Here is a 27,133-nt window from a genome sequence, read left to right on the forward strand (position 1 = left end):
TTCTCCCATTGTGGATACACATGCTAGGAAGACAGGCACTTGAATACAAGACCACACAGAAAGTAAGAGCCAAGCTACAAGTGACGCCTTACACAGGTTGGATACTTGTCAGCTTCCCTCAAGTTTTGATGGGAAATGTAGGCGCCCTGGTTTTACAGCTTGGCTCTCCATTACAGCTGCAAGACCAGGATGCCTACATTTCCCATCAAAACTTGAGGGAAGCCGACTAGTGTCCAACCTGTGTAAGACGTCACTTGTAGTTTGGCTCTAAGTCACTTGAGTGTCCCCGTGTAAGATGTCTTGTGTAGAGAGACTCTCACTCCACCTCCATTGCAGATCTTACAAGTAGCCACTTCATCTCTGCAAATTTACTTTGGCTGCAGGGAAGACTTGCAAGAGAAACGTGATGGGCACGAAAATGGATATTTCATCCTTCCCCTGCCTGTCATTTCCCCCCTGAAATTCACTCCCTCCCAGCACTACTTTGCAGAACAGAAGAGGGCAACCTGGGTTGAATCCACATGTCGCAGCACAGCGCTAAACTGTTGGAACAATAGTGTCTTCCTGGCGTGATTTCTGACGTCATCGTGCCATAAGAGCAGAATCTTGGGATGTCAGTAATTGCGCCAGGAAGATGCTGTCGTTCTGACAGTTTAGCGCTATGCTGGGACGTGTAGATTCAGCCCTGGGTTCCAGCCACAAGGTGGAAGCAGAATGTGATGATCCACACTGAGCTTATGAATGGTAGTGGAATAAAACCCACACTCCGATAGTAACTTGCGTCTTCGTTCCTCAGGTCCAGGCCAAGTGATTTCTAGGTAAGTAAGGATCTGTAAAATCAGTTAAAGTAGAAGAGTTAAAGCCTGTTCAGCTCTGTTGAGTTCAGTGGTGCTAAAATGGCTTAAATTCAAGTGTAGCACCTTAACTGCTTTGGCTTAAACCCTTTCCTGATCTTAAGCACACCTTCCCAGAAGGTAGTTCCTTTGAAATTAGTGGTGCCTACATCCAAGCAAAAGTGTTGCTGATCTGGGTTATGCAACAAACGGGAACCTGCAAGAACTTAGAAGTTGCTCTGTATTATAATAATTTACTGTAAAAAAGTTCCTTAAAAACCCTTAAAACATAGATGATGAATTGCAAAATGTCCAGGCTAGTGAGTTTAGTGCAATGAGTTCATTTTTGGTCCTTAAATCTGATGATCTTTGTGTTAGTTGTCGCAATGTGAAGACATTCCTAAGAACTGCCACTACCGTAATAGAGAAATTGGTTATAAATGGGTTGCAGCTATATATCTATTTATCTGCTAGCCAGACAAAAGGCTAAGGTGGATAAGTGGGAAGATTAGGACCTGATTCAGACGATATAAAATAGCTTGGAAAAAGGAAAATAATCATCTTCAGGTGACACTGTTGTCACCTGAAGATGACAACACCCAAACAGGGTCTCTTTCACATTGATTAGGGAATGGTCCCGTAATGTTTCTTCAAGTGATGCGGAACTTCTCCTCAAAATAAATATATATTTGTTTGCTTGAGGTACGTCACGCTGTGAATACAAGAAACATTGCTCTGATATGCTGGCGAAATTATACTGAGTGTCACTGTCTAGAAGGCTTCGTTATTTAATATAAATAGAAATTTTGTTTTCCCTCTGCTTCCTTCTCTCACCCTGTGGGAAGGAAAAAGTGTTCAAAGGTGCAGCTCCTTTTTTAACCAAAAATTTAAGCTCCATCATAGAGTCACTGCACTCACAGATCTCCGATGGCTCCTGCGAACAGAACTGCCAGTATTGCTGGGAAGGAAGCCAGAAAAGGGTTTTGCAGCTGCATATTGCTCAAGAGAGGCTTCTGCAGAGAAGAAACTGGCAGCCCCAGCCTCCTCCTCAGTCCAGCTTTTGCTGTGCTCGCTGCTTTCTGTATTTGGCATCCACCCTCCTAATATATCCTGCTCTGGGGAACAGAGATTCTGATGGCCGCTATTCCCAGAAAGGGACATTCCTGCTTCTGCATAATCAGAGGTTGACAACGTCACATTTGCAATGGGTTGGGTAAATTCATCATTAGGGACTGTTGCATCTGTAGCTGTGGTTTGTTTCCTCAATTTCCATTTCTGTATTTCCCAGTCCTGTTGTTCCTTAGGGAGTTTATCCAGCTGTTGGGCTTTGAGAATGGGAGAAACCTGGAAGGTTCCTTGCAGAGCCAAGATAAGATACCTGAGGAAAGAGAAGACCATTTTATTAATTACCTAACCTTTTGATACTGGATCTTTATAGGGTTTTTTTAGAAAGGATAGTCTGAGTCCATCAAACAACCACAGTGGGTGGGGATAGTGGTGCCAACTTGGATGTGGGAAATTCCTGGAGATTTGAGGGCAATGCACCTGGGGAGGGAGCATTTGGGGAAGGAGGGACCTCAGCAGCGATGTGATGTCATACAGCCCATCCTCCAAAGGTGCCGCGCCTCCAAGGGAACCAATCACTGTAGTCTGGCGATCAGTTGAAATTTCAGAAGAACTGCATGTCCCACATGGAGGTTGGTAACCCTAAGCAGACCAAATCATGCAACAGCTGCTCCAGGTGAAGAGGACAATCACAATTTTTAAATGCTCCACATATAAAACTTTAGGTTGTCCCAGTCCTTTCTAGCTTTCTGGCTGAAGTCTTGCTAAGCTCCTGTTACCTAGAGACAGTGGGAGATTGCACTGCTTGCAAAGCTAATGAACTACAAGTCCTTCTCATGAGTGTCACAGGTTCAGTTCTTAAGTATTCTTCCCCACTTCCTCATGGGGGTGGAGTTGGAGCACACATGAGTTAATTTACTTAGTGCCAACCTACTGTATCACTCTGTGGCATTGTGTTCAAAGTTGTTCACATGCAGATATAAGACAAATTTGGACCTCCTGGCTCACACTTCTATAGATTGATCCAAGGGGCTGTAAGAGCTAAACTACAGGAGACGAATTACACGAGGACACTCAAGTGAAGGGAGATGTAACGTTAGCTGGGAAGTGTAGTTTGAATTTCACCTCTCTCTACAGAGCTGGCAAAGGTTGCTCCTCAGAGGGTTTGTTAATTTTCCTTCTCTACAGAGCCGGAAAAGATCACTCCGCAGAGAGTTTGTTAATTTCCTCTTTGCTTCCCAGAAGGATCTGTCAATTATTAACAAACCCTCTGAGAAGCAATCTTTGCTGGCTCTGTAGAGATACGAAATTAACAACTCCTTTGAGGAGCGATCTTTGCTGGCTCTGTAGAGAGAGGTGAAATTCAAACTACGTTTCCTAGATAACATTGCGTCTCCCTTCACTTGAGCATCCTCGTGTAATTTGTCTCATGTAGTTTAGCTCATAGTCTCACTGAATGCAATGAAATTTGCTCCCAAATAAGTGCACATAGTACCCTTCTTAGCCACTATGCTGCATAAGAATAGAATCTAAAGGTAGAAAATGTGTGAGTAGGTGCATGTGTGTGTTCAATGTATATAAAGAGAAATGATTGGCAACGTTGACCCTAAAACCCAGACTCAGAGCCAAACTACATGTGACATCTTACACAGGTTGGACACTAGTCGGCTTCCCTCTAGTTTTGATGGGAAATGTAGGCGCCCTGGTTTTACAGCTTGGCTCTCCATTACAGCAAGACCAGGATGCCTACATTTCCCATCAAAACTTGAGGGAAGCCGACTAGTGTCCAACCTGTGTAAGACGTCACTTGTAGTTTGGCTCTCAGAGAGAGTGACTCATTTATGAAGGAAAGATATTCTGCACTTGCCCAGAGGAACACACACCTCTCTACTTCTAAAGGTATAGTCCTATTCTAAATCCTTACTCAGCCACAGCAGAACTAAAAAAGCTGTTCATATTTGTTTTGATGGTGAGAGTCTGAATAATGGTGGGAATGTGTATGGATCAGCTGTTCATGGCTTTCCCCCACTGCTACCCCCACAGGGAGCCAGCTGCACTGCAGACAGAAGTATTCTAATCTTCTCTGTAGCATCCCACTATAAACTGTGGGAAAGTTTTATAGCTCAACAGTAAATGTGATAACTTGGAAATCAGCCCCTTGAGTTCATCTGGATTACTTCCTAGTAAATGAGCCACCAGCAAAACCAAAGGACAGAATCTCCATCTCTCCTGACAGATTCTTTTGGGTACTTGAAAATACATTTATCATCACTTATCCTAGCATAGCACTTTGAATCAAACTTTGTCCACATCCTTCTTGCCTCAGATGGAGTGGATAGTAGCCCACAAAGTTTATGATACAAAAACACAATCTGTTTACGTGTTTGTAATATGAAGCTACCTTAAGTTGTCACCATTTGTCCACCCAGTTCATTGATGTTTGCTGGGATTGGTAACGGAGTCTCAGATGCAGAGGGGCTTTCCCAGACATCCTCTACCTGAGATTATTCAGCTTGTCACTGAAGAAAGGGGGAAAGCTTCAGCACCCAGGACACATGCTCTTCCATGGAGCCACAGCCCTACCCCCACGCTGAAGTGTCACAAGACTCCTTTGATGCAGTGCAGAGCCTCCTTCTCCAGGGTTGCAGGCTGGCTAAGTGCAGGCCACAGCTGAGCACTTCAGCCATCGTTGCTCTCTTAGGCGCACTCGGATCTGGTCATCAGTGCAGGGCAGGGAGGTGTGGATTCTTGCATGGCTGATAGCTGGCTAAGTTCCAAGCAAACTCTGCTTTGCCCATCCTTGTCTTACTGAGCCTGCTCCGATCTAGCCAGCAGCAGATCTGGCCATGCAAAACTTGCCTATTACACAGGTTCTGTCCCATAAATTATAATATATAATGCTGACAGACCAATTGAAGCCTTGAGAATCTGCAGTGTCACTCATGCACCTGACAGGTGTGTGTATGTGGGAGGCAACAGAGGAAGGAGAAACACCTGGATGGAAATGAGAAGAGTTGGAACCATCTCTCTGAGTATCAACTGCCTGCTTGGTAGAGGAATATTAATAATCACTCTTACTCAAGAATTCATGAATCTCTTATTAAGACTATAAGTCCAATAACACATACAACTCATGCATATGACTTATACATCACTTATATACTAATAACTTGTATCACAAGAATAATATTGCAATACCTACTTTGGAAATTCTTCAATAACCACCTTAGGACCTACCTGGTTGATTTCCATCTGCCTGTATACACCCGAGTCCTCGGATGGGGACTCTGTCAGATATACATGTATTATTCTTGTGATACAAGTTATTAGTATATAAGTGATGTATAAGTCATATGCATGAGTTGTATGTGTTATTGGACTTATAGTCTTAATAAGAGATTCATGAATTCTTGAGTAAGAGTGATTATTAATATTTCTTTACCCTCTGGCTACTTACCACTTTAGACTTCTGTCTTACCTGAGGGCAGCCTAGTTTGTTGTTGTTACCTGCTTGGTATAGGGCCAGAACAATTGGAGTTGCTTCTCGCTTATCAGTAACAGGTTTGCAGGTACTGCAAACATCTTGTTGAAGGAGAAAATTGCAAGGTATGCTCTGGAGCAAGGATTGCTGGGGGGCTATTCAGGGATTACCCACACAACTCTGCATATTTAGTGAGAGAGAGCTGAGAAGCAAAGCCACCCTGTTGCAGTTCCCTAAGGTTAGCTGTGGTATAGATGGATATAAAGTGGGAAAAGCTGGTTGGTGACTTTTTCCACAGAGATATTTTGTTAGGAGGTGAAGCAATCAGGAATGTCTATTCCTTTTGCTCATGTAATGAGTGGTGGGGAAAGGCACAGGCTAGAACTTGTTTTTGCTCGCTGTCTGAGAAGCAGAAATGAAAACAGCCAAGGATTGCAAGTTAACGAGAAAGCAGCAATGATTAGCTCTGTCTAAACTACAGCTCTGGGCGATGGTTGCAAATTGTCCTGTGGTGCTGACAGCTGTATGAACTAGTTTTCACTGCAGGTTGAGAAGGCTGTGGCCAAATTTGAAACGTAACATCATTTGCTTCTGTGCATGTAGATGGCGGATCTGCTTAATAATCGGTTTGTGAGACTGTTGCCAGATCTTGTGCTGGCTTGTTTATTTAGACTTTAAACTCTTGGTCGGGAAAGAATTTAACACCCTTCACTTTTACAGCTCCAACAGAATTCCTTCTTGGTTTGCCTGGTAATCTGTATCTGGTGATTAGTAGCCATCAATTTTTGTATATGCTGGTGGCTTGCAACAGCGAGAATTGTATTTCCTATAGTCTTTACTCTATATACACTGTCATTGATGTATGAGCACTCTGCACTTTAAAGAGTTTAAAGAATAAAATGTTTTGATTTGTTGGCTGTACTTTGCGGGGACTAGTTGTCTTTTGGTCAGCTGCATAGACCTGCGACAACCCTGTTTTGTGGTTTTTCAGCTTTTCCATTGTAGCAACAAGAAAATGCCTCTTTTGACCACCGAAAAGTCTGTCAAGGATCATTGGACACAAATCTATGTGAGATGGGGCATCTGTGAGGAAGGGAATTGGCCTACATCACCTTACCAACTTCTTGCACCAGCAGATACCAATGGTATCATGCCATTCTTCAGAAGAACTGGATTTCAGTTTTCTCCCTTTCCTCTCTCCCCCTGCCCTAGAGGAGATTACAGTGGGAGATGCTCACTGGCCAACTTTCTTCTTCCCTGTGACAGGAAAGAGAGGAGACCAAATGCTGCCAAATCTTTAGTAGGATCTGTGACTCTACCATACACTATAAGCTCTATCCATATATGGATACAGTTTTCTAAGTGCATAAATGGCAGCTGAAAAATTGTGAGAACCATGATGACACAGTTCGTGAATGCCATCTGTTCTACTTCCATATTACAGAGACTCCTGGGTAGTCCATTCTAAACAATTATTGGCCAGCAGAGGAAGTGATTTCTCATTCTGCAGACAATGAAATCATAAGAAGCACAACACTATAGAAATAAAGTATAATGTTCTCGTGAAGCTTCCCTTAAGTCATGGGCATAATCTACTCGAATGGAATGGAGATTCTTCCTGTTGATCCCACAGATTGTGTCTGTGTATGGCCTGTTTGACTAATAGGGTTTCAAGACCTGAAAGCTAGCTACATCCATATTCTAGCACTGAAAAGGGAAGCACAGAAAATACTTTTCTTTTAAATGCTCAAGGGTTGCCTCTCAAAGAACTGTATTACACAGCACAATAACAAAGCCTTTATGTTCCAGGCAGACACTGTTTCCCTGAACTACAGAAAAACTTGTGACCACATGAAAGAATGAAGGCTGCCTAGGAATTTAGGCCCTCCTTGTAGAGTTAACCAGGAATCACAAGAGGTAGCCCTTGAATGGTGGACTAGGGGAAAGAAGGAACAGCATATTAAAGGCAAGTTTGCATGGAGCTTTATCTGGGAAGCAAGGGTATGTGCTACATATCTGGCTTTCATTGTACATGTACTTCTGGGTGTTTACCAGCAGAAGTCTCAATTGGCATGGCAGATGGCGACAACCACAAAACCAGCAGATGTGCCTTTAGTGGCATTCAAGAAGAAACATTTCCCTTTGGTGCATTGTAAATTCCTTTGGAGAGAATTCTCCTGACCTCCTAGTCCTTAAAGACTGATGTATCTCACATACTATTCTGGCTACTTCCCCTGAAGCATTGTTACCTCAGAGAATTCTCCAAATCAGAAGTGAATCCCTTGAGGCACTACTCTGGGAGGAACAGCTCCTCCCATTAGCCAATTGACCACTGTGAGGCTACTTGGAAGTAGCCAAAAAAGGGCAAAAGTAGGTTGTGAATGGAGTCATTGCCACAGATTGAGAGTGGGCCACTGTGAGATGCAGGAGTTGAAAACTTGGATCAATAATGTCTGATATTGAATTTAAATGTGATCCCAGACATGTAAGAACACTTAGCTAAGAAGTGACTGTATTGTTTAAACCCTGTCACTTTGCTTACGCTTGCATTGTTAGCATGCCAGGGACCTTGCACCGAGGCAGGCATCACACATCATTCTCACGCTACACGTATTTCCCACACTTGTGCTGTCATGCTTAAACAAGTCTGGACTTCGTTCTCGAAGAGATCAAATAGGGAATCTAACTGAAGACCAGAGACAGATGTCATCATACACAGGAATGGAGGAAACTGTTCTAACCTTGGTAGAAGTGCTACAGTTGGAGTGATGAGGCATATGAGATAAAAACTGGGGTCTGAGAATTGCATCTCCATAATCCAATAAGGGTTGGTGGGATGGTTGCAGATGATACAGGCAGCATTGTAGACGGTTGAGAAAACAAAGTACAGCAGAATGCTCCCAATTATTGTGATTGCATGGAACAGTGTCTGTGAACAGAAGTGACAAAAACAGCAAATACAACAACAATCCAAATTAAATTTCATATCTGTGATTCCAGTGCAAGATTATGGAGCATGTGTAATTGTAAATGTTGGTGCAAAAGCAAGACTGAAGAAGAAGCCACAGCAACAATATTCCATGGAAGAAATCCTCTCTCTATGCTCTCTATGCTCAATGCAACATTAAAATACCCTGCAAAAATGACATTCAAATGATCAAAATTCACCCAGAGCAGGGCCGCCAAAGACGGGGTGCAGGTGCAGCTGCCAGCCCCAGGAGTGTGCAGGGAGCAGGATAGGGGGTGTGCTTGCAGCGCACCCCCTGTCCTACGGGGCAGGCAAAAGGCAGCGCGGGGGGCTGGGAGGCCGCCCGCACCATTTGTCTGCCCTGCAGGACAGGGGGCAAGCGGCAAGCCACTCGCACTACCACTGCCAGCTCTGTGGCGCGCCGGGACAGCAGGCTTGCCACAGGGTGGCACGCGCTGTTATGCGTGATGATGTCACAGAAGACTGGGGGCTTGGCATTTCTATTAACTTACCAGAAAAGTTCCCAGTCAGCTGCTGCCTTGGAGGGCCTCTGTGCCCCTAGCAGTGTTATGAGGACCTCTTGGCTTGGGATCAGGCTAGGGTTAGCACCCTCAAGGTTGGACCTGGAGTTCTCCCAGAAGTACAACTGAATTCTAGACTAGAGATCAGTTTCCCTGGAGGAAATGGCAGCTTTGAAGGGTGGACTCTATGGCATCACATCCTTGCTGGGCTCTCTCCCCTCCCTAAAGTCTGCCCTCCTCAAGCATGACCCCCAAATCTCCAGACGTTTCCCAAGCTGGAGGCCACTGCCCTAAGTAGGCCATAGCAATGATGGCAATGGGTGTAGAATCCAGTGCAGTTGGACATTTTAGTCTGTTTTAACATTTTAGTCTGTCCCTGATGGGCAGATGCTAAAAATAGGTTTCTGAGCCACTGTACAAGGTTGAACATTTATTTTCTGAGGAATTCTATACTATTTATTTGAGGAATATGAGCCTTCAAGACCCAAATATACCTCAACAAGCAGGCTGTATTCTCTGTGGTATTCTGTTACTTCAGTGTGGAGAAATAATAGTAATAACCACTTCTAAAAGCTGGTAAAGACATCATAACCAGTCAAAAGCTTTGTATACATACCCAAGTATTAACTTCTAAGGCTTGATGAAATAGGATGGTAAAGAGGGAGACAGTGTTGACTGTTGTTCCAAAAGTGAAAACATCAATATCAGAATCAAGATACGCCTGGAAAGCAGAAGTGATCATAGACATATTGACTACAAATGATTTTGGCTTCATAAAGGACAGTGGCTTGAATCATTCGTATAATGAAGGTCATATCATGAGACTTCTCCATCTCCTTCATGATCAGCATGAAGTGGAGGGACTGTAGTGGGAAGGGGGAATTGGTAAAAACACCTCGCCCTCTGCCAACAGAAGTGCCATTCTGCTAGCATTCATGCTGTTTCACTGGCTAAAGAGCATCTCTGTATCTAATCCAATTAAGGAAACACCTTAGATACTTACTACATAAGGGATAAAGAAGCAGATGAGACTCTGGTAGAAAGCCTCCCAAATGGCAACACAAAACGTCAAGGGCTTGTATATCTGTAGCAAAGCGGGACACAAAAAGAACAGTGATTTTCAAGGGACCTGCATCATTCCACTACTCATCATTATAGTGACACTGCCTTGATCTTTTCACTCCTATTTTAGCTAGCTCCTCCAAAGGACTGAAGGGGTAGGTGCGATGCTCTTCTGCATCTGGATAGGGATGCTATTTACTGTTTTCTGATGACATTGGATCAAAGCTGACATAGAAACAGTGGCAGAGCAGACTTGCAAAAATTGCATATTCAGCAACCTCTATCCTACTATCATCACCACCATTACTATAATTTATTTAATGCCAGGAGTGTGCTAGGTACTGCACACCCAAGTTCTATCATCATATCTATCCTTGCAAACTCTCTGCTTATAATCTAATTTTTCTTGCAGAGTAAGTAATAAATGATCAATTTGCCCCAAGCTGTCCAGAGATCAGGTTGGCCGAAGGGTCTGTCCAGGTCAGAGCAAAGGAAGAAGTGGCCAAGGCCTTTCCCTCTTACTTACAGACCACTACAAGAATATTGCATCAGGCTGATGCTGAAAGACTGAGCCCAGTCCTGGGAGGGAGAAACCGTAAGTTCCTTTCACAACTTTCCTACATTCTGCATTTCTGACTCCTTTCCTCCAGCTTAAAGAGGCAGAACGGTTAATTTGCAAGAACAGCAGCTGGCCGCCCAGCAGCCAGCCATGCACCAACGGCACCAATGGCCTAGCTTTCTCCACTCATCCTTTCCCCCTAACCAATGTCCTTGAAGTTCAGGCACTCTGTGGTACCAAGTCTGTAGGAGCAGACAGGAGGCAGATCCCTTAAGCCTTATTTGTACACTTGTGAAAGTGCACCATGTCCGGCCTGGGGCTTGGTGACAAGAACGTACATGCTGCATGCAGGAAGTTCCATCCTCCCAGCATCATCAGTGAAAGGACTTGCAGATGTTGGGAAAGAATGTTCTCTTCCTGAGACCCCGGAGATCTACTGCTAGCCATAGTAGACAATACTTAGCTAAGTGGGCCAACATAAGGAAGCTTCATATGTTCACAGAGTGATAGGCCCTGACTTTCATCTTACGGATAAATCAAATTGCATCATTGATTATTACTTCATGTTTCTTATCCTTAACATGCTGCATACCCCGTGAAGGGAACCATAGTTTTATTTCCCTCATGAAGGCCACAGTGAGTAGAAAAGGGCAAGAGCAGAAATGAGTGTTGCACCAAATATGAATAATCTGTGTATCAGATTTGGTTCACAGCTTGCCAGACAGATACTGCTGTAGCAGTGATGGACTCAGATCTGGGAAACTGGTATTCAGTGCTTCATTCAGAAATAAACTTGATGAGTTGACCTTGAACAGTTGGTGGTATCAGCTTCAGTTCCCCATGTGTAAAATGGGGGTATTGTGGGAAGGAAGGCTTGTAAAGAGCTTTACATGCTGTCAGTACTGTCAGTGACAACAACAACAATTTCCTAAATAGTCATATTGTAATTGCAGAATAGCGGTGTATATAATGATTTCCTTTCTAAAATTCTGCTGATCATTTCATTATTTCAATAATTGTGTTTCTTTTCCCAGTACCAGGCAAGCCACCTAGCGGGTATATTTTTATATGTAGCTGAGCTGCAACTACACACTGAAGATTCTTTCTTCTGCATCAGACCAACCAAGACAGAATGTATTTGGCTTGAAGAAAGGGCACCCTGGGAAAAAATGCTTAACCTCCCCCAGCCTGGTAATTTCTGAGCTCAAAGCCACTGCTTTTTCATGTTTCTCTCTCTCCCTCATGCCTTTTCCTGTCCAAAGTTGTTTTGGGTTAGAAAACCAAAACAAAACAGAGGAAAGAATCATGGAACTTCAAATAATGGATACTTTGAGCCTTAGGCTAGCCTCGTGAGATCTCTTTATAAAGCCAGTGCATCAGTGAGAGAGCCACAGATATCCGTGATGTTTGTTTTATAAAGAACATTTTACATTGATATAATAATAAAAGTCATTATTCCGAGCTAAAGGCTTGGGAGAGACCATAAAACACACTTTAATGAGGAAGGTTTACCTGTGAGTTTTGTCCACTCTTGTAAAGCTCAGGCAAACTTAACAGAGTTTCTGCAGAAATATCTTTATCCAGGACTCCAGAAAGGATGGGTGGCACAGAAGTGAAAAACAAATTGAAAAAGATCATTTGCCAGTAGTCTATCATGGAGGCCCCCGAGAAAGCACAGAAAAACTGGTACCAGAAGAGCAGGTTGACGTAGGCCTGGTGGGAATACGTTGAATGGCAATGTTTGTGATATTCAGGATATTATTTGAATATACATGCATAAGTCATATGTGCTCTTTGAACAGTTTGGTCCCACAAATGATCTAAGCTTTGAGTATTTGGCCTTGACTGCACTTTCTATCGCACCACAGGGGTAACCATTCATTACTTGCAAATGGGTATAACTAATTCCTGACATATTTTTTTAAAGTGAGAAGCAGCTTTGAAGGAAGGGAATTGAATGTGGGAAGGGTGATTGATTGACCCTTTCATTGCCTGTAGTTGATTGTCTTCCCATAGGACAGTCCCTTCCTCCAGTTTCTACAAGTGTACCTGACCTACCATTTCCAAGCCTGTGATGGCACAAGCCAGAGAGAGGAAACATCCCCACCCCCCATCGTTTCTCCATTCAAATTTCCCTTTCCTTAAGCTGTTTTTAAAAAGAGGTTAAATAACAGAATTGGGGCTCAGTTACATATATTTGCATGTAATGTGTGGCTAGCCTCTATGTATTTTGAAGTGACTAATAGCCACCTATATGCTATTCAAAATCATGAATTGCTTTCAGAAATGTGAACATCTCACGTCTGCCTTTTGATGTCATCCCAATTGACTTTATGCATGCTGAAAAGCTAACATTTTATGCTCTTAAAAATTTCACCTTTATTAACAAAAGTTTACAGATATTATAGATGTTTATATTATGAATATGGATGTGGTATAATAACACCGAAGAGATAGCAATCCACTTTTTTAATGTAGGAGGGACTAGACTCTCAGACAGAGAGCCTCTTTGGCAAAAATGTTACATACTTCTATAGCAAATAGCAGCCAGTAATGGACCTGCTGAAGACCCAACTGAAAATTCATATTTAAGGGTGCATTTATTCAATACTACTAGATTTTTTGAATTAAGCGTCCATGTACTAGAGATGCAATTTTGGGGTTGAGGGGAACTCACAATTCCTGCATTTTACCCAGCATCAAGCACATCTACAGGGCATTTGAAATTGAAAGACAAAAGCATATTAATGTTAATTCTGAAAGTAGCCATGGATTAAAGCCTGACTAGAATTTCCAAAATAGAGTGATAGGGAATAAAAAGCTTGAATTAACTTTATAAAGAAAATGTTCATTTCACTTTGAAGACTGGCTGTTTCCTTCTTTAGATTCCCAAAGGATGCTGCATTTCATGTTGGAAAGGTGTGTACTTAGGAATGGAGGTGTGTGTGTCATGGAATTTTCCACTATACTGCTGAAGCTGATTGCTGTTGTTGTTAATTGCTAGCATGAGGCTCTCATCAAATTAAGGATATTGGCAGGCTTTGCAGCCTAACCCAGAGCCAACTCCCATTTTGAACAGTTATAATTTATCATTCTATATGCAGAAGCATAGCCAGGATTAAACAAACAACTGTCAGGATAACCTTAACAAAAAAGGAATGATCAAACAGAGGTGTCTCTTTTGTGGGTTTTTGGAAAAAAATGCAAATGAATTTGTTTAGCTGATCTAGGGACAGTCTGTTTTATCTTACCTTTTTATTGAATGGTTGTTAATGATTTAAGGTTTTTATTTGGATTTTTTGAAATGTTCAAATGAAACTTGCAAGCTGCCTGGAGTGGCAAGAAGAGTATAAATCTAGAGGTGTCCACTTATAAAATTATCATTTTAATTATCTATCAGAAAGTTGGAAAGGCATTATTATTTCTGTTAATTATGGGGAGTATTGTTATTGTTCTGGAATAGGGTTGCCAACCTCCAGGTGGTGGCTGGAGATCTCCTAGAATTACAACTTATTTCCAGGCTATAGAGATCAGTTCCCCTGGATAAAATGCAGGACCGGCCCACCCATTGAGGCTGGCCTGGCAGCCGCCTTGACCACTAAGGCACCGGAGGGGGCACTGGCCTGGGGGCAGTGGTGTGCGCCACGGAGCTCAGTTGCTCTGTGCTTAAGCTGCCTCAGGTGCCAGTGACGCTGGAGCCGACCCTGAGAAAATGGCTGCACTGAAGTGTGGGCTTTATGGCATTATACCCCACTAATGTCCCTCCTCTCCCAAACCCCACTTACCCCAGGCTCCACCCCCCAAATCTCCAGGAATATCCCAACTTGGAGCTGGCAACCCTATTCTGGAAAGTTGCTCTGGAAATATTGGAACAATACTCCCTATAAAGTCCTTCTTGGTTTTCTCATACAAAAAGATAATGTTGCAAATGCCTCCCCTCTAGGAGCAGCAAGAGTGGAGAGAGCGGGAGAGACAGCAAGGGCCTCCAGCCTCCAGATGGTACGCAGTGCACAAGCAAGGGTCATTATTTTCAGTAGGAAGACCTAGCCTCCAAACTCAAAAGGCAATAGACCTAACCTCTGGGGCCTATTATTTCCCCCATTATTAACTGTCCATTATTTTCAATCACTGCAGTGGCTGCCAGCACAGCTACACCCCCGCCCCCCATGGCAAACAATGCCCCTTTAAAGAATAGAGGCCAGGTCCACCATACATTATTTAGAGTGCCCCCAGCTCTTCAGTGTTGTACCTACTGTTTAATATTTTATTTTATTTTATTTTATTTTAATATTTTATTTCAGAGTAGACCTGGCCCCTGGAAATAATGGCCCATTGAAGATTAAAGGACCATTGCTCTGTGGACCAGCTGTGAACAGTGAGAGGCTTCTCAATTCTGTATATTTCCCGTATTTATCAGGAGAAAATTATCCGGATCTGGAAATATTGGGAAAGCCTTTCATTTCTTGCCAGTCTGATACAGGAAATATCAAACATTGTATCGGATCAGCGACATCTGATTGCCCATCGCTATATAAATCATCATCTCCACCAACGCCAGTGTTTATGGATAGAAAGACCAAGTGACTGGCACAGAAGAATACGAAGCATTGAACTTACCACATTTTTATAGAAAAAGTAAATCACCATTTTAGCCAAGCGAGAATAACACCAGTGACCGTGGACCAGAACCAACTTCTTGAGGTGCTTAAACTGAGAAATGGCAAAGTCACTGGCCATAACAGCCTAAAACAGAGAAAATTTATCATAAGAATTAATTTTAATGCTTTAATCTGACTCAAACTACACTGTTCATTATAAAAACCAAAAACAGTGGAGATTAGGTGTGTCCCAACTCTGGTTTAACTGAAAAACATCTTAGTTTTTCATTAGGTAACTGCAAGACCTTCCCCAGTCTTCACAGTGACTTATGGTCCAATCCTAAACACACTTCTAAGGGCCAAGCTACAAGTGACAAATGACACTTGAACGGCAAGTGGATTAAGTGGAGGGCAAGTGAACAGGGCGGAATACACTTGCCGTTCAAGTGTCACCCGTCACTTGTAGCTTGGCCCTAAGTCGATTTCAGTCAGTGGACTTAGAAGGATGTAACTCTGCTAATTGCATAGCCGATCAGCAATTCTAGGAGATGATAGTAACAACAATGTTGGATAAGATAGCCTGCAACTCCAGACATGGGGTAAATACTTTATGTGGCCAGGTTTTGATGGCTGTTTATTCTCTCTGTGTGTGTTATATGCCATCAAGCTGCTTCTGATTTATCGTTACTCTATAAATAAAAGACCTCTAAAACATACTATCATTAATAGCCTTGCTGAGATCTTGCAATCTGGAGGCCGTGGCTTTTTTTATTGAGTCCAGCCATCTCATTTTTGGTATTCCTCTTTTCATGCTGCCTTCCACTTTTCCTAGCATTGTTGTCTTTTCCAGTGAATCTTGATTTCTCATGATGTGACCAAAGAACAATAGCTTCTAAGAATTCAGGCTTGATTAGATCTATAACCCACTTATTTGTCTTTTGGGCAGTCCATGGTATCTGTAACACTCCTCCAGCACCACATTGCAAATGAATCAACTTTCTTCTGGTTAGCTTTCCTCACTGTCCAACTTTAATATCCGTATATAGTAATGGGGAATACCATAGTATGAATTACCTTGTTCTTGGTTCTCAATGACACATCCTTATCTTTAAGGATATTTTCTAATTTCTTCATGGCTGCCCTTCTGAGTCTCAATCTCCTTCTAATTTCTTGGTTGCAGTCTCCCTATTGGTTGATGACTGAGCCAAGGAATAGGAAATCTTTAGCCATTTCAATTTCTTCACTGTCAGCCATAAAATTGTAATTCCTTGGTAGTCATTACTTTTATCTTCTTGCTGTTCTGCTGTAATCTTGTTTTGGCATTTTCTCTCTTCATCAGTAGTCGTTTCCAGTTTTTACTTTTTTCTGCCAATAATGAGGTTTCATTTGCATATCTCAAATAGTTAATGTTCCTTCCACCAATTGTCACTCCACCTTCATCTAAATCTAATCCAGTTTTCCTTATGATTATGTTCTGCATATAGGTTGAATATACATCCTTGTCTGACACCTTTGCTAGCTGGAAATCATTCTGTTTCCCCATATTCTGTCCCAACAGTAGCCTCTTGTCTGGAGTACAGGTTGCATATCAACACAATCAGATGTCATGGCACATGCATTTCTTTTAACTTCTTCCATAGTTTTCTTGAACCGCACAGGCGGTTTATAGTTTTCTTGAACCACACAGGCAGACCACAGTTCTCTTTGTCAGATGCATCTGGCGGGGAGGGCTGTGGTTCTCGAGGGCTTGTGCTGCAGTGGAATTGGTTGGTCTTGGAGGTGCTGCTGGACTCTTTTTGATTTTGCTACTACAAACTAACACGGCAAACTCCTTTGAACCTTTACAGAAGCAAACTGATCCCCACATCAAAAGGAGCTGTTTGCATCTCCATACCAAAGGAGTTGTTTGCATCTCCCCTCTCCTCCCCCCTCCCCTCTCCTCCTCTATATTTGACCAGTTTCTGTTGGCCCTCCATGCATCTGACGAAGAGAACTGTGATTCTCGAAAGCTTATGCGACAATACAATTGGTTAGTCTTAAAGTTGCTACTGGACTCTTTTTGGTTTATCCTATAGCCTTCTAAAACCAATGCAACCCTAGGTGGAGAGTGATGGATCTTGGAAAGGTTGAAATCCTAGCGTAGCCATGGGCTCACTGGGTTCCTTAGTTACTTAGTAGCTGCAACTCAGAGTCAAAACTCTGCAAATCACAAGGTTATTGTGAGCCAGAGAAGTGCTCTCAGCTTTAGATATTTACTTTGATGGAAGGCTATATACTTAAATTAATAATGTGTGCAAGGATGTAGGCATTTTGTTTAAGTCCAAATATAGAACATTTCACCTTGGTTTCACAATGGATATAGAGTAAAATGTCAAGACAGCAGTAGTGATAACTTTAATTCATGCTATATATAGAACAGACTCTGAATACTAACGAAAGATGCTTGAACGGTAGCTGTCAAAGATGAAAGAATGCTCTCAAACTATCATGCATTACCTGCATACCTTCTTGTCCAGAAATGCCAATTCCAACATCAGCTGCTTGAATCATACTTACATCATTTGCACCATCACCTAAAAAAGAATGAAATAGTTGTAATGACAACTTTAAGTTTATATAATCCTGTTCAGTGTCAAAGGCTAGGAAAAAAGTGGTTTAGACTTGCACCGTAGAATTCTTCTACCCCATCCCCTTTGGCTGCAAATTTTTTTTTCCGTATGACATGGTGTGCATGTGTGTTGTGCCTACTTTTTTGAGAACTCCCCCCCCCCCCACTTTTAAGTCATTTTTTATCTCACAGATTTAGTTTCATGATTCTTTGGTTCCTGGCTAACATACCTTACTAAGTTATGGAGCTTCAGAAACACAGAAGGGACAGAAGGATTGCCATCAATGACAGAATAATTTCCATCAGAACGATATCTATCAGTGGAGTGCAACGTTCTTGTCCCATCCCTCCTGCTGCAGCCCGAAATGCCCCCACAAGTGCTACTCCTGGGGGATAGTGTAGGGGGGATGCAAGAAAGTTATGCTCAACTGATGGAAATTCTCGTCAATGGGATGCTCTTTGGGATCCAATCTCCATAAAGAAGCATTATGTGAGCAGAGCTGGACAATCTAGGAGATGGCATTAACTTTCTTAATCCAAGCTAAGTAGTAGTAGTAAAAGTCAATTTTTAGGATCAGGCCACTCAAAGAACAACTACTTACCAATTGCCAGAGTCATGACTTTTAGGTGACTCCGTACAAGTTTGACTACCATGCTCTTTTGTAGTGGAGTACACCGGCAACATAAAACTGAGCGGCTGTACTTGGCTAGCTCAAGAAACTTATGCTCCAGTTGTCCCTGGAAAATGGTATTCAGAGTTCTTCCATCAACCACCAGGCCAACAGCAGGATTTGGAGTCACAGTGCTTGACCAAGAAAACGGCAACTTAATACCAAAAATATTCCACATTGTTCTTGCAATGCCCTGAGCCTTCTTCACTTCTTCCAGCATGATATCCAACAGTGATTCACACGTTTCCTACAAACAGGTAATTGTTAAAGTGCCAGGTTATTTTGCATTACAAGCGGGGCAACACAAGTTGTTCCATTATTCAGTAGTTTTTGCTAACATTTCATCAACCCACAGTGTGTCATTTTGTTTGGTAACACAAAGACCTGTGAATGTAACTAAACTGTCAATTTATGGACACCTTCCAGCAAAGTATCTGATTAAGTATTTGGCATTCATAGTAACATTGTACTTGTGTAAAACTCATTGGGTTGGACCCAATGACTCCCTTCCACTTAGGCTCCTTTGACGGAGGATATCTTTCTATGTTGGAGGAACACTTGGTGGAAAGAAGTAATTGAATCCATCTTGTTGGAAAGGAGTTATTAGATACAACCTACTGTACAACTAGTATATTTTATAAATGCATTTATAATTCATAGGGGTTTTGGTATCAATTCTTTGCTTGCCTATCCTTGTTTTAAAATTTGCAAATTGCCTTGTTCATTTGTTATTTATAGTAGATGATATACCTTTAGAAAATATGTAGAACTAACCCCACAGTATGCAGGTGTACTCAAATTGACACTGATCTTAATAATTGTATCATTGTATTAGGTACAATTGGAACAGCATAAGTGACTTGTGAACGGATACTCAAGATTCCATGCTGACACAATAGCTCAGAAGACTGGGTGGTGTCAGTACAAGGAGATAGCACAAGCTTTGGGGCCCAATCTCAGCACCCTAGATTTGTTGTTGTGCCATCACTATCTCCAGCTCCCAAGCCAGACTCATGCAACTTGTGACCTATCAGGCTGAATGCAGCTAGCCAACTATGTCTGGTAGCCTGACAGGTACCTGACAGCCCCATCTTTGAAATCAAATCCATACAGCTAAAATGGTAAGCTACCCCACAGAGCTGGTGGGCTGTAGTAGGCTAGCTGGACTTGCAGAGCTACTATAGCCACCATAGCTGCACCATGCAAGAGACTTTTATTTTCAAGTTAAACGACTGTGGCAAGTGAAATTTTACTTAGCAAGCCTCAAAACTAAGCCTCAGAAGTATTATGAGAAAAGTATTCTTGAGAATGGTTTAGAATTGTTTTCAGTCCCCAAATGTTCTGCCTGCATTTTGAATTCTAATTCAGTGCCATTTCCAGATTATTTTACAAATAATATTTTGGTATAGGTTTTTCACCTGGCTCTGCAGTATTAAAATGAAGGATTTTGCATGCACCCAATCATTATGCCTAATGATCTGGCTCTGTTCCTGCACTCACTCAGAACCACTGCTGAAAATTGAGATGTCCTCCCAAACCCTATGCAGTGCAGTGCAGGTGGCTGTGGAAAGAAGGGGAAACTGGACAAAATTTCCTCCTTGCTCTTGTGTGAGGAGAGCAGGCTTTGTGAACAGATAGAAAGCTCATACAAGAGAGATTCCTTTTCTTGTCTAATTCTTCTTCTTGCTGCATCCTCCCCTGCTGCATGGCATACTGTTCAGAAAGGTCCCCTAATTCTTAGCTGTGGCTTGGGGGCAGGGGGGCAACGTAGGTTGCTGGTAGGGGGGGAGGTGGGAAAGATCCACTTCCATGAATCCATTTGTTGGAGCTTGGCACAGTTAGTCTACTGTGCTAAGTCCCTACCTTAGTTTCAGTATTAATGGTAAAGACAGTATCTCTTTGATCTAGAAGTTTGCATGAATAGGCAATGTTGACTGCTGTTTCCTGCTTATCTCCAGTCAGCACCCACATCTGGATCCCAGCCTCTCTGAATGCAGCAATTGTATCAGGGACGCCATCTTGTAAACGATCTTCAATCCCAGTTGCTCCTAATGAGAACGAGAAATGAGAATGAGATAAATATTGTGTGTGTGTGTGTGTGTGTGTGTGTGTGTGTGTGTGTGTGAGAGAGAGAGAGAGAGAGAGAGAGAGAGAGAGAGAGAACGCATAACAGCTAGATTCTGCTCTTTCATCATGGTGCTATTGGGTTTATTAATAAGCTCCCGAAGCCACAGTGCAGCTGTGATCCACAGATCCTTCTCTGTATGCAGAGTGGGCTTCAGCATCCATTGAAACATCTTTGCACTTTCAGGCTCCCCTGCAGGAACTCTTTATGTCAGAAACCTGGACTGAAAGTCAAGAACTTGTTCTCTATGCAGAACTTAGTTTGGAAACTGCTTATTATGCACACAGCTTGCGCCGATGATTGCACCATCGTGGGTAGTACTGGATAACTAGTTATTCTGCATCTTCTTCCAATAACCACGACCTGCATCTTTAGAAAGGTCGTATCAGCACAAGAAAGGCACAGAACTTAACTGAAAGTTGAACGGTTTAATTGAAAGACATTTACTAAACAGGCCAGTTCCTCATTTCTTCAAAGAAAGGTGGAAGGTTATATTACATTTCCTTGCTTGAGATCTTCCAAAATGAAGATCAGAAAGCTAAATGAACACTAAATATAATTAATGACTGAAAGAGTAATAATGTCTTTTCTACCAGAGGTCAACAGTATAATATTAGCAGAGATTACTGTATATGAAATTCAGGTTCTGTCTTAAATCATGGATGGTCAGCCTGTATCATGGATGCCCCAAGTAGAACAGGCAGCTGAGATTTAGGGTGCTCTTTTAAAAGGAACAAGGAAGCCACATCTTTTTCTACTGGCACAGTCAGGTCTGCCTATCTGCTAGCCTCTTTGGCCACTCAGTGCTGCCTGATCCATATCTCAGTATCCTAGAGACAAAACCACAGCATGGCATGGTATACAGCACAGATGTAGCACACTGCATAGAGTGTGGTTATTTCATATTGTGAACTTGATTTGTGGTACAATCACCAGAAAGGTAATCATAGGTACTCTTTAGTCCAATGAGGCTTCTCCCTCACTCGTGCCACCAGCTGTCTGCCTTGCTGCTGGTGGGTCTTGGGTCCTCAGTCCTCAGACCAGCCAGGGAAGGGGGACTGCACCACCCTGTTCCTTCTCCTGTCTGAGGAAGACAGCCTCTCCAAAGCCATCTCCTAACTGCCATCACCACCCTCACAGGAATTCACAGGAACTCACCCTCATAGGTGTTTCCATGTCCGTCCCCAGCCTTCCTTCCAATCCTGCCCTGACCTCCCTGAATGGCCCTCTCTTTGGCCTATCAGCTGGAAGGGCTGGGTCAACCTTTTAACCTTCCTACTTCCTCTTTTCCAGCTCATTCAGGGCTGGTGTGTACCCACTTCCAGTCAGGCCCAATAGGCCTGACATCCACCCACCTGGGGGAACTGTTGCTCCCAACTGTTGCCCCCACCCCAGGTCCTGCTTACGTTGCTGGCAGGGAAAAGGCATGGGGTGGGGGAAGCATTTCCAGCACTCCCATGCTCTCCCATCATGCCAGCAATGGAGGAGCCATGGGGTGTGCTGACACCCAGTTCACTAAAAATGGCCTCCAAATGGGCAACTTTTACTGAGCTGGGCGTCAGTGTGCCCCATGGCTCCTCTGTTACACCAGAAAATTTTCTGACATGACAGGGGAGTGCAGGAGGTAGATACCCTGGTGCCCCTGCCCCCCACACCCCTATTTTGGTCCCAGGACCCCTGGCAACTCCAGGACCCACCCATGACCCACCTCCTGGCTTGCCTCTTGTCATGGGGCAGGTTCCCTCCAGGCTCAAGCTTTTGGGGGCTTCCTGCTGGTCAAGCTGTTCCTGAGCAGTTCCTAGGGTTGCCAGCCCCCAGGTAGTGGCTGGAGATCTCCCGGAATTACAACTGGTCCCCAGGCCACAGAAATCAGTTCACCTGGAGAAAATGGCTACTTTTGGGGGTGGACTCTATGGATTTATGCCATGCCAAGGTCTTTTCCCTTCCCAAACCCCACTTTCTCCAGGTTTCTCCAGGTTTCACCCCCTAGATCTCCAGGAATTTCCCAATTTGGAGCTGGCAACCCTAGCAGTTCCTGGCAGCTGGCTGGTGGTACTTACAGGCTTCTTCTTGTATGTGCCTGCATGCGCCCCCCGCTGGGCATGACAACATCACTTCCAGAAGTGACATCATCACGCTGGCTATGGGAGTGCTCCCATGCTGTTTGGGGCTGAAGTAAGCCCTGCGTGAAGTGCTCCCACACTCCAGCGGTCAGCAAGATGACATCTCTTCTGGAAGTGATGTCGTATCTGGCTGGGAGTGTATGTGTTGCGTGTTTGCCCAGGTTGCTTGCCAGTGGCAGGTCATTGCCAGGTGGCTTGCTGCCTCCCGAGTAAATGCTGGTTGTTTGTTTGCTGCTGGTGATCACCTGGGAACCCTTGCCATGCCTGCTGCCTTCCTCAGGAGAAAGGAAAACTGCCCTGGGTCCCAAGGCTGCTTCAGCTGGGTAGGGCCTGCTTTATTCAGGTAAGGCTGCTGGAGGCCTCCTGCCAGCCAGGGTGTTCCTGGGCCACACCAGCTATCCTCCTTCGGAACAGGTAAAACTGCCTCAAGTCCCAGGGCTGCTGCAGGTGGTATATGAGTGGCATGGAGCCTGACAAGGCTGCCTGTTGCTGCTGCAAAGGTGGGATGGGTGGTGCAGAAACTGGTGGCTCCAGACAAGTCCTGAATGAATTCTTTTAAAAGATACCTAGTAAAGTAAGATTAGTCTCCAAATGTTGTGCTGTCTCCATTAATAGCTCCTCTCTGTTGTCAATGGATGTTTCTGCCTCACGACGAAAGTTGGCCCATTTCCGAAAGTCATCTTCACTTATGACCTACAACAGATACTCAGGATATTAGGAAGTGAAAGCGCTGTAAATTTCATCAGTATGGTGAGTTGCTAGACATTTCAGTTGGGTTTAGGTGATTTATATTGTTAGTCTTAAGATCTGTTGTTTTAGCTAACACATATTGGAATAGGTTGTACCAATTACTGTGCTGTTTTGTCATTAGAGATCATTAGGTGCACCAGTCAAAAACTTTGGGCCAAGCTACACATGACGAATGACACTTGAACAGCAAGTGTATTTCTCCCTGTTCACTTGCCCTCCACTCAATCCACTTGCCGTTCAAGTGTCATTCGTCATGTGTAGCTTGGCCCTTTGATTATCTTTCAGTTAGACTATAATTAGTATGGCATCCCTGTGAATTTCATTTCATTAAAAGACTGGGGACCAGTTCAGATGTAACACCAAACCATGGTGACTCCGGATAATAAACATCAGTTTAAAGTTGTCACATTCCCTCCTCTCTTTATGTACTGTGACTCCTCCCTTCCTGTACTGGTTCACAGGAAGTCATATTTTGCCATGAAAACTGAACTGATAAACTATTGCTTGTGCTTTCCCAGTTTTAAAGTTGACAATGAAGAAATTGATCAACTTGGGTAGCCGTGTTTGTCTGTAGCAGTAGAAATGAGTCACAGCTGTCTTATAGGTGCTACTGGACTCCTGCTCTTTCTAATGAGGAAATTGAAATTGTTCCAGATTTTCCATTCCTTGGCTCAATCATTAACCAAAAGAGAGACTGCAACCAAGAAATCAGAAGATTGAGCCTTGGAAGAGCAGCTGTGAGGGAACTAGAAAAGATCCTTAAAGATAAAGATGTCTCTCTGGGGACCAAGATCAAGACAATCCAAACTATGGTATTCCCCAATACTACGTATGGATGTGAAACTTGGACAATGAAGAAAACTGACAGGAAGAAAATTGATTCATTTGAAATGTGGTGCTGGAGGAAAGTTTTGCGGGTACCGTGGACAGCCAAAAAGACCAATAAGTGGGTTCTAGATCAAATCAAGCCTGAATTCTCCCTAGAAGCTAAAATGACAAAACTGAGGCTCTTGTACTTTGGTCACATCATGAGAAGACAAGACTCTCTGGAAAAGTCAATAATGCTAGGAAAAGTGGAAGGCATTAGGAAAAGAGGAGGACCCAACATGAGAAGGCTTGACTCAATAAAAGAAGCCAGGTCCTCCACTTTGTAAGATCTCAGTAAGTCTGTTAATGACAGAACATTTTGAAGCTCTTTCATTCATAGGGTCACCATATGTCAGAGGCAACATTCTAAATGTAATGGCAAACTATGAATAACTATTCCAAGGTTGCCCATGACTAACAGTGCAATCCTAAGCAGAGTTACACCAGTCTAAGCCTATTGATTTCAATGGGCTTAGACTGGAGTAACTCTGCTTAGGATTGCACAGTAAATGGCAATTTGAACTGGATCTACCCACTAGTCAACCTACCTCATAGGGCTGTGGTGAGAATAAAATAGGGAAGGAGAGAATCATGTATATCACTCAGCTCCTTGAATGTAGGCTGGGATAAATAGGGGTAGACTGACACAATGTAATGTAGAAAATAAGAGAATTTTTGAATCAATAAATTAGCTATTATAATTGCAAGAAAAGCTGTAACGGAAAGGCTGGATAAGTGTATTGGTCCATTTAGCTTAATTTTTAGATAATTCAGTGGAAGGGGATAAAAAGGAATATGGAACAAGTCTGTGAATGCAGATAAGGAATTTTCCACTGGGGAACTGGCTTGAAATATCAATCTAAGCAAAAATTATTTAACATGTTCAGACTAAAGTTAAAAGATAAGTGCTTCTTACCTTCTTAGCTATGCACAGAGTTCTCAGGCCATCTCGTGCATACCAATCTAGATGTTTCTGTGTTTGAAGTCTTACTTTTCTTATTCTTTTTTCCATACTCATAGAAGCTGTGAAACACATGCAGAATGTTGCTTATTCCATGTCTGCTATCCAAAACTAACATCTCACTAGCATGCTTTCTAATACTACAATAATCTCTTTCCAAATCTAAATGTGTTGTGTGCCCACTTTGATGGATAAATATAATTGGATGCAAAATCAGAGGTGGAACATTTTTGGAATGGTTAGGATGCTTTGGATACTTTCTCACTGTGTCCAGTCCAAATGTACCTTTTCAGTCCAGAGTCAAGCTCTTTGAAACAACAATAACCACCATAACCATTCTGCAAAGTTGCAGTAGCTGTCTATCTAAAAGAGCCTCTCCATCTTAATTCCCAGAGCAGTTTTGTGGTTTTTATAAAGTGTATTTTTTAGTAACAAAGCAATGAATGGATAAAAAAGTAAAAGCACCGGTAGCCCCTTTAAAATAAAAAGGGGAGTGGCTTGCTTGAATTTGGCTTGCTTTGAATTTAAGGTTTGAAATCTGAGCCAGCATCTGATGTGCAGATATGCATACCTGTCATTTCAGTTGCAAAGTGAGGAGAAAGCAGCTATGAGCTTTCTTTTTATATTGCACCTGTCTTTACCACATTATGCACTGAAATCAACACAATGTGCATAGGGACTTAATTGTGCTTAAATTTCCTTGAATTGAGACCATGATATTTAATTGCTAGACAGCAGGACCTATCTTCCTTCCTGTTATGGCATCACAACATGCAAGATTCTTAGGCCATTACTGTACAGCACATAGAACTATCTGTGCAGGCTGTCTCTGAATCTTAATTAGGCTATTCTATATTCTGAGCACTCTCCAATTAAACAAACTGCCATCTTTTGATCTGATCTGCAGTACTTGGAGAGCTAACACTTGTGCTTTCATAATAATCTTGCAGCTTGAATACATAATTCATGCAAACTGAGCTATATTTTGTCAACAGTTCAGTGGTTAATGCACTAGTTACCTCTGGCAGGGTCTTCCAATAAGTCCATTATGACACAGTCAGCCCCTTTGGTATAAACGATTATCTCATTGGTCAGGGGATGCCTCACCACAACCGACATTCTTTTCCTATTGGAGTCGAATCCCAAAGTATACAGGAGGTCAAAAGTCAGAAGGGTGCCATCGGGCAATCTGACAGTCACCTGTTCAACAGTTCTGGACACTAATGTAAACTGGTATGCACGAGCTGCATGGACAAGTGCAGCTTCATCTGGGCTTTCAGCCTCATAACAAAATTCTGGCTGTAAAGACCCTTCGGCAACTGTCTCACAAATCTCATGCAAACTGGGATCGCTGGCCCCAGAGGCCTCTTGCCGAATTATTGAGTCTTCTTGAAAACTGTCACAATCTGTTAAGGTTGAGCAGCTTTGGGTAGCAAAATATTTTTTTGTATCAGAATCAGCGCAGACTCTTGTGCTTTCTGTGTTGAAACTCTCTCCTGCGTCTGAAATAGACTGAGTTGATGTGAAAGAGTAGGTGAGGCTTGCCAGTTTTAGCCGCTGGAACAGCTGGTGAATTCTCTCCAGGGAAATTCCTGATGGTTTCATTAGGGCTGGAGTAGTAACCTTCAGATAAAAGAGGGAACCTGGATTAATTAGAGCTGAAATTACAGATTGTGAGGCATGGGGTTGTCTTCAAACCACCAGAGCATTGCAATGCATCATGCACGACACTTGAAAGGAGTATGTACCAGGAGATATCGCTCGTTACAATGAGAAATTTGTTAAACGGACATCTAGATTATGAGTAGGTTTTTTGGGGTGGGTGGGTTATATTCTTATTATTAGAAAAGTAGACATAGGCTGCAAGTCCTTTTAATTTGTAAACGTACTAGAAAAATTGAACAAATCGTTAAATTAATCTTGTCACATATTGTATTGTTT

General features: G+C 42.8%; 1 protein-coding gene across 1 annotated transcript in view; it reads right to left on the reverse strand.

Annotated features, from left to right (window-relative positions):
- Positions 1-250: 250 nt before the first annotated feature.
- ATP10B (ATPase phospholipid transporting 10B (putative)) overlaps positions 251-27,133 on the reverse strand; it is a 76,521-nt gene continuing 49,638 nt past the window's right edge. Inside the window, exons 11-22 of the mRNA XM_054978829.1 lie at positions 26,212-26,815; positions 25,148-25,254; positions 23,181-23,307; positions 20,230-20,414; positions 18,298-18,613; positions 17,584-17,660; positions 15,107-15,232; positions 12,002-12,202; positions 9,872-9,952; positions 9,485-9,589; positions 8,121-8,308; positions 251-2,211 (exon numbers count right to left, since the gene is read on the reverse strand). Coding sequence (XP_054834804.1) covers positions 1,731-2,211; positions 8,121-8,308; positions 9,485-9,589; positions 9,872-9,952; positions 12,002-12,202; positions 15,107-15,232; positions 17,584-17,660; positions 18,298-18,613; positions 20,230-20,414; positions 23,181-23,307; positions 25,148-25,254; positions 26,212-26,815 — 2,598 coding nt within the window. The 3' untranslated portion in view covers positions 251-1,730. The remainder of the gene's footprint in view (positions 2,212-8,120; positions 8,309-9,484; positions 9,590-9,871; positions 9,953-12,001; positions 12,203-15,106; positions 15,233-17,583; positions 17,661-18,297; positions 18,614-20,229; positions 20,415-23,180; positions 23,308-25,147; positions 25,255-26,211; positions 26,816-27,133) is intronic.

Source organism: Eublepharis macularius, chromosome 4, assembly GCF_028583425.1.
Source record: "Eublepharis macularius isolate TG4126 chromosome 4, MPM_Emac_v1.0, whole genome shotgun sequence".
Lineage (NCBI taxonomy): Eukaryota > Metazoa > Chordata > Lepidosauria > Squamata > Eublepharidae > Eublepharis > Eublepharis macularius.